Source organism: Vulpes vulpes, chromosome 2, assembly GCF_048418805.1.
Source record: "Vulpes vulpes isolate BD-2025 chromosome 2, VulVul3, whole genome shotgun sequence".
NCBI lineage: Eukaryota > Metazoa > Chordata > Mammalia > Carnivora > Canidae > Vulpes > Vulpes vulpes.
The window spans coordinates 22,081,974-22,090,227 of NC_132781.1; the positions used below are offsets into that span (position 1 = coordinate 22,081,974).

At 37.6% G+C, this 8,254-nt stretch overlaps 1 protein-coding gene across 1 annotated transcript in view; it reads left to right on the forward strand.

The window, feature by feature from the left end:
• TOP2A (DNA topoisomerase II alpha) overlaps positions 1-7,939 on the forward strand; it is a 29,436-nt gene extending 21,497 nt beyond the window's left edge. Inside the window, exons 29-35 of the mRNA XM_025995724.2 lie at positions 280-370; positions 4,135-4,284; positions 4,492-4,615; positions 4,743-4,786; positions 5,382-5,519; positions 6,167-6,366; positions 6,871-7,939. Coding sequence (XP_025851509.2) covers positions 280-370; positions 4,135-4,284; positions 4,492-4,615; positions 4,743-4,786; positions 5,382-5,519; positions 6,167-6,366; positions 6,871-6,999 — 876 coding nt within the window. The 3' untranslated portion in view covers positions 7,000-7,939. The remainder of the gene's footprint in view (positions 1-279; positions 371-4,134; positions 4,285-4,491; positions 4,616-4,742; positions 4,787-5,381; positions 5,520-6,166; positions 6,367-6,870) is intronic.
• Positions 7,940-8,254: the final 315 nt, after the last annotated feature.

An 8,254-nucleotide genomic window follows, 5' to 3' on the forward strand; every position in this document is an offset into this window, starting at 1 on the left:
AAACTTTTTTCAGCTTAAAACTGAACAAATGATATAAAATTTCTAATCCCATAGTTTGCAATTAATCCTACATTTAATCATAACTTTGCTTTCCTATGAGCCCCATTTTTTTGATGGTTAAGTATCTTGGAAAAGTTATATCCGTACCTTTATTCAGAGCTCTTAACCAAAACTTAAAGAAAAAAAAAATCACTCTTTGATATATATTTGTATATTTGACCTTACATTTTTCCAAATAAGTTGGCAGCGCTTGACCATCTTTGTCTTGCTCTCTTTTAGAATGAAAACACTGAAGGGAGCCCTCAAGAAGAGAGTATCGAAATAGAAGGTCTGAAACAAAGGTTGGAGAAGAAACAGAAAAGAGAACCAGGTATTAAAATATTTTAGTAAAATGGTATAGAGTTGAGATTAAATTGTGTCTGATACCTAGTACATTCCGCATAGATGTTTAGAAAGCCCTTGCTGAGTAATATGAGGGAGGGCTATGTCTGGAGTTTACTTGAATCTCCCTAATACTGTCCTTGGATATGATTTATTTTAGAAAGGATTTTTAAATAGTTTGTTAATTCAGCAACTTGAATTCCTTAGTTGAGATCTAAAGAAAACACTCTCAGTTTATTAAATTCCACTTTCTAGCCAATTATAAGGCTGTAATATATATTAATATATAAAACTACTTGAGAACAATGAGCACATCTTAGCCATGTTTATATTATCCCTCTAGTTGAACACCACGCCTGGGATGTAAGTAGCACTCAGTAAATTAAATAGAATTAAGAATTCTACTAACATTTGATTATACCTTTACTGAATATCTACCTTTTTTTAACTTCTTAAGATATTCACATATTAAAATTCATCAATTTAAAGTGTACCATTCAATCATTTTAGTATACTCAACAGTTTTAAAAGTTTTTTGCACCAAAAAGAAACACTCTACCCATTAATGGTCACTTCCCATTTCCTACCAATTTCCCCTATCGTAGGCAACCATTAAATCTACTTTCTGTTTCTAGATTTACTTATTCTGGACATTTCCTATAAATAAAATCCTACAACGTCTGGTCTGTTGTCCCCAGCATTTTTCACTTAGCATGTTTTTGGTGGTCATCATCTATGTAGTAACATGTATCAATACTTCATTCTTTTTTATTGCCAACTAATGTGTTTCATAGTATGGATATAACACATTTTATTTATTTATCCATCAGTTGATTAGTGTTTGGCTTATATCCACTTTTTAGCTGTTATGAACACTGCTATGAATACTTGTATATTATATACAAGTTTTTATGTGGACTTAAGGTTTTTATTTCTTTTGGGTAGATCCTGGGAGTGGAATTTTACTGGGTCATATTTTTCTATGTTTAACCTTTGGAGGAACTGCCATACTGTTCTTCAGAGCAGCTGCCCCATTTTACATTCCCTCCAGCAGCGTAGGAGGGCTCCAATTCTCCACATCCTCACCAACACAGTTAATTCCTTGTCACTCTTTTTTGTTCTAGCCATCCTAGTGGCTATGAAGTGGTATCTCATGGTTTGGGTTTGCATTTCCCTGTTGGCTAATTATTTTTGAGTATCTTATGTGCCTAAAGGTCATTTATATTTCTTTGGAAAAATGTCTATTCAGACCCTTAGCCCATTTTTCTAAGTAGGTTATTTATCTTTTGTTGTTGTTGAGTTAGTTGTAAGATATCTTTATGTATTCTAACTTTTTTTTTTAAGATTTTTGTTTTATTTAGAGTGAGCATGGGTGCATGAGTCCAGGAGGGGCAGGAGAAAAAGAGAGGGAATCTGAAAGACTACCCTGAGCACAGAGCCCCACATGGGGCTTGATCTCAGGTCCCTGAGATCATGACCTGCCAAAATCAAGAGTCAGAGGCTTGGGGCACCTGGGTGGCTCAGTGGTTGAGTGTCTGCCTTTGGCTCAGGTCATGATCCCAGGGTCCTGGAATAGAGCCCCACATAGGGCTCCCTGCTCTCACCCCCCCCCCCCCGTTCCCCCTCCCCCTCAGCTCATTCTCTTTCTCACATTCTCTCTCAAATAAAGTGTTTTAAAAAAAATAAAAATAGGGCAGCCCGGGTGGCTCAGCGGTTTAGCGCCTGCCTTCATCCCAGGGGTGACCCTGGAGACCCCGGATGGAGTCCCACGTGGGGCTTCCTGCATGGAGCCTGCTTCTCCTTCTGCCTGTGCCTCTGCCTCTCTCTCTGTCTTCTCTCTGTGTATTCTCATGAATAAATAAATAATAAATAAATAAATAAATAAATAAATAAATAAATAAAAATTGTCTTCACCCTTGTCAAAAATCAATTGGCCATAAATATTAAGGTTTATTTATGGACTCTCAACTCTATTCCATTGATTAATCTATAAGTCTAATTTTGAGTATCTACTTTTTTTAATAGATAATGTGTACTCAGCTCTGTGGGGAATACAAGATGAATAAAACATATGGAAACATCTTAGTATTAAACTAAAGAAATAATAAAAGTATGCCATACTGCATACTGCACAAAATTATATATTGACCATCTAATGCATGCAGCACACTTTTAACTTTAAACCTAGCTAGCGATCTTTTAGCATATAAAACCAAAGAATCAGTTGAGTATTTTGAGCACTCATGTTCCTGTGAGTTTTATTACTCTTAAATAATATGAGGACACAAGAAGTGGGAGAGCATGGCATTTACCTTCAAGAGGTTTATTAAGAACAAGAGTTAAGCAGTATATACTAGCCATTGTAGGAACTGAAAGGCGAGATCAGTGTGGGTGCATGTACATTGTAGAGGCTTTATGGGAGAGGTAAAACTTAGGTTAAAGTCTTAAAGAGTAGATAAGATTTAGGTATTCTAGATTGGGAAAAGAAAAATGGGCACATAATACACATGGGACAATGAAAAGTCCCCCTTAACAGAGTGAAAGGAAACTTTATATTGGGAAATAGTAAAAAATAGTTTAACCAGATTACAGACAGTTAAAAAAAAACCATTGTTGGAGGATGCTGGATAAGATTACATTAAACTAGGATATATGAAGTAGACAGGTATATTGATAAGAATATGAAGGAGGAAAAAAAAAAGAATATGAAGGAGGCTGCTCTTGTAATCTTTGGGTCAGGACTAGTGAGTCAGCCATTAAACAAGCATCAAGGTATGGTCCTAGCCATTGTTTTCTCTTTGAATTCTCTTCCTTGCCTTGACTTCCAACAACCTCCTGCTGATCTCTTTACATCTATTCTTGCCCCCTTCCAACCTCTACCTTGCAGCCTGGGAGAATTTTTTTTAATGCAAATCTAGTCATAATGGTTCCCTGTTTAAACAAAATCCTTAGGGCTCCTGGTTGGCTCAGTGGGTAGAGCATAGAACTCTTGACCTCAAGGTCATGGGTTCAAGCCACAAGTTAAGTATAGGGCTTACTTAAATCAGTAAAAATTTTAAAATAAAACAAAATCCTTAACAAGACGAGCCACTGTCTCCCAACTTCTGCTTTCTAGCCATATGAATTTCTTTTCTTTTCTTTTCTTTTTTTTTTAAGATTTTTTTTATTTATTTATTCATGAGAGACAGAGAGAGAGAGAGAAAAGGAGAAAAGACACAGGCAGAGGGAGAAGCAGGCTCCATGCAGGGAGCCTGATGTGGGAGGTGATCCCAGGACTCCAAGGATCATGCCCTGGGCTGAAGGCAGGCGCTAAACCACTGAGCCACCCAGGGATCCCCCTGGATTTCTTTCAGTTTCCTAAATGTACCATTTTCCCCCCAGGGCCTTTGTACATGCTATCTTCTGTGCTAGAATGTTTCATCACCCACCTGCCTTCAACTAGTTAACTCTAATTTAAACTTCACATCTCAGCTCAAGCATTTCTTGGAGCAGCCTCATATTAAAACACATATACTCAGACACGTTGTATTTCTTTTTTCTTTTTTTTTTTTTTTTGACACATTGTATTTCTTTACGGAATTAGATGACCAAACTCTAAGCTCCAGGAAGAGGGACTATGTCCATCTCTGTTCACCGTTGTATTCTCAATACCAGCACAGAGCTCAATAAATATTTGAAAGATGGATGGATTATAGATGGAGAAAAGTGAGTCGAAGAACATGTAAAGGTTGTTAATTCCTATCTCCCTTCTAGGTACCAAGACGAAGCAAACTACATTGCCGTTTAAACCCATCAAAAAAGGAAAGAAGAGAAACCCCTGGTCTGATTCAGAATCAGATATGAGCAGTAATGAAAGTAACTTTGATGTCCCTCCACGAGAGGTAGAGCCACGGAGAGCAGCAAGTAAGGAAAAGTGAACAACATGCTAGATGTGCTGAAAGATCTGAATGGCCAGGAATTGTTATAGAGCAGTGATTATTAAGTTTTTGAAAAACGAAAGCATCTTTTAGAAGATGAAAGCTTAAATCTTCATGAAATGTTCTATCAATCTGTAGATTAAATACTTCTGTTAACCCTCATGTATTCTTTGTCTATGTATGTTTTTTATAGCAAAAAAGAAATTCACAGTGGATTTGGATTTAGACAACAGTTTCTCAGATTTTGAAGAAAGAATTCAAGATGAGGATTCTGTTCCATCAGATGTCAGCCCACATAAGACCAAAGCTTCCCCAAAGTATGTTCTCTAATATGAATTTTATCATGATTGTTGTCAGTAACCAATGATATATTCTTTGTTGCTTGACACAGTTAGAATTGGTTGTCAGAATGTTGGTTTTTGTTTTGTTTTATTTTAATTCTAGACGTACTGCCAAAGAACTGAAGCCACAGAAAAGTGCCCCCTCAGGTATGTATTTAAGTAAAAATAGTGATATGTCTTGCTTTACTGGGGCACTCAGATCCAGCTGGGTTCTAACCAAACTGCATTATCTAAGTCCTGCCTTGGAAAATAAATGTGTGTTCTTAGTAGCATTACACTGATGTTCATTAGGATTAGTTTTGCTGGGATCCCTGGGTGGCGCAGCGGTTTAGCGCCTGCCTTTGGCCCAGGGCGCGATCCTGGAGACCCGGGATCGAATCCCACGTCGGGCTCCCGGTGCATGGAGCCTGCTTCTCCCTCTGCCTGTGTCTCTGCCTCTCTCTCTATCTCTCTGTGACTATCATAAATAAATACAAAAAAAGGGGGGGGATTAGTTTTGCTCAGAAAGAGGTTCTACACTTGATATACTGAACATAATCATGTGCTTGCCATTTACTGTGCTGGACGCTAAAGGTACAAAAAACACCTGCCCATGAAGAATCCAGAAATTAGATAAAAGTTTATAAGCGTGTGTTTTAAATATTCAAGAAAAATCTCAGACTTGGTATTTAAATAGGGATTCAGAGCAGGAAACAGATTTTGTTGTGTTGCTTATGTGTACTATTTTCCTTTCCATTTGAAGTAATGGACCTTGATGCTGACGATGCCAAGGACAGTGTACCACTTTCTCCAGGTTCTACTGCTGATTTCTCGGCTGAAACTGAAATTGTAAACCCCCTTCCTAAAAAGAAGGTGGCCGTGAAGAAGATAGCACCAAAAAGTGAGCTTCAGTCTTTCAGATGGGTTAATATTGGGATTAAGTAACTGGCTGCCACAAGTCAATTTCAGTTTTTTATTCCCAAAAGTTACTCTTAATGAAATTAAACCTTTTCCAAATGGGAGCAACTATTTAGATCTTCATAATCAAAACTGGTGATCAAAAGTTTTAAAATCAGCGTGTTTCTCAAAATGCCAGGCATTATCTAGCTCATTTATATGACAGGGACAGAGTTTATAAACAGTATAAAAGTTTACTGTAATACATAAACCTATAAAAAAAAAAAATAGATGCTGGGCAACCCCAGTGGTGTAGTGGTTTAGCACCACCTGCAGCCTGGGGTGTGATCCTGGAGATCCGGGATCGAGTCCCACGTCGGGCTCCCTGCATTAGAGCCTGCTTCTCACTCTGCCTTTGTCTCTGTCTCTCTCTGAATGAATAAAATTAAATTTAAAAAAAAAAAAAAAGAGTGCTTTCTTATTTAAAAAAAAAAAAGATGCTTAAAAATACTTTGGTTCTGTAATGTATTTTCAGCTCTGTGAGATTTTTTTCTTATGTTAAATATAAGCAATCAACAGCTTGCTAAAGAAAGTTCACAGAACAGTTTATCTAAGAGTGGGCACATGGTGAATGCCTGTGTTGATTTGCAGGTCAGTCTTCCACCTCCACTACAGGTGCAAAAAAAGGGGCTGCACCAAAAGGAACCAAAAAGGATCCAGGCTTAAATTCTGATGTCTCTCAAAAGCCTGATCCCCCAAAAACGAAAAATCGCCGCAAAAGGAAGCCATCCACTTCTGATGATTCCGACTCTAATTTTGAGAAGATGATTTCTAAAACAGCCACAAACAAGGTATTTATCCTAGTCAGTCCATTTGTTCTAGGTGTTTTGAAAACCAAGATTGCTCTTAGTAATCTGACACTTTTTTTAATCTGACACATTTTTAAGGAAATAAATGTGGGGTGCCTGGGTGGCTCAGTTGGTTAAGCATCTACCTTCAGCTAGGTCCTGATCTCAGGATTCTGGGATTGAGCCCCATGTCAGGCTCCCTGCTCAGTGGGAGCCTTCTTTTCCCTCTACCTCTGCCTTCCCCACCCCTGCCCTCACCACTTGTACTCTCTCTCTCTCAAATATATAAATGTTTTTAAAAAATGTAAATCTCATAATCCATTTAGCTTTTACTAGTTACATTTAAAAATATGCCACTTAGTCAATGAGAGTTGCCTTACTTAGTTCTGTTTCTAACTAATTAGAAGGAAGGAAACTCCTTGAATTGTAGTCTGTTGATGTATTTTTTGCAGTGATATGTTGCTGTCAGACTAACATTGTGCAAATTATTTGGACTTCCTCTTATAGAAATCCAAGGGGGAGAGTGAAGACTTCCATCTGGACCTAGACTCAGCTGTGGCTCCTCGGGCCAAATCTGGACGTGCAAGGAAACCTATAAAGTACCTCGAAGAATCAGATGAAGATGATCTGTTCTAAAAATGTGATTATTTTAAGTAACGGTCTTATCAAGCCCAAGACAGGTTTTAGAATTACCTGAATCCTTTAATTTCCTCCCCTCTGAATTTTGTTTGGGGGAGATAGTTTTAATCCAGAACCATCAAAGTGAAGTGTGTAGAGTACAAGTATCTATTACCCTTTTATAATACTGTCCGAATAATGGCCACCTCCTGGGCATTGTTTTCTTCTCTGCTTTGTCTTTGTTTGGAGTGTCTCTTGTCTTTAGAATCTGATTTTAAGTTCTTCTGGACTTTGGAGATGGTTGTATGGTCGCTTCGTCATAATATAGCTTATTGACTCCTCATTAAGCTAAAATTGTAAAAGTGTCTAGTCTACCTCTTTTCCTACTTTCAGTAAATATGAGATACCACATGATTAATTCTGTTTTACCTTAGTTTTATAGGTAATTTTCCATCAGATAGAATTTTATAGTTCTAGTACAAATACTCCCCACTCAGCCTTTCATGTGTGGAATTTCTGCTCAAGCATTGAGAAATTTATCCATTTGAATGTTAGCAGAGGCTGAAGAGAAACAGCCTGGCTATGTCTGTATAGCCTCAACACAGTCAATAGGGTGAAGAAAATTAGGCCATAAGTTATGTGACTATCTCAATTCTTGACTTGTCACCTCAAGCTGTCTCCTAAGTTTGAATCTCCCAAACAACAAATATCTAGGGAGCACTGGATTGCAGAAAAGTGGGGGGACAGAGAGATCTTATACCAATGCCATGAATACTCAGCAGTGAGCGGTTATATCCATTTTGGAGAATCTCCATAATTTGCAACTTAGAAGTTTTTTTAAGGCATTTCTGTGTGTGACTTGATTGGTGTTATCAATGTTTTTGTAAATATTTACTATGTTTTTCTATTTCACTTAATTCTAACAGTATTTTACTTTAATAAAATGTTCTAAACATTGTAATCCATTGGTTGCCTTTTTTTCCCTTGCATTATACCTTTTTCTTTACTCTAAAATATACCCCTCTTCACTTCCCCTACCGGGAACTATTGCTGGTGTACCTACCTATAACAGCCCCTGGCCATAGTAATAGGTCTAAGAGATAGGCATCCTGACCTAATCAAGGCCAATCAGATATTTCCCTAGGTTTCTATACATGGGTACAAAGCTCTTCATCCCCTTCACACTCTGAAGGCCTTGGCCCTCCATGAGCAAGTAGTTTCAAATATGCATGGTTGGTTTTGGGGGGTTTTTTTAAAGATTTTTATTTATTCA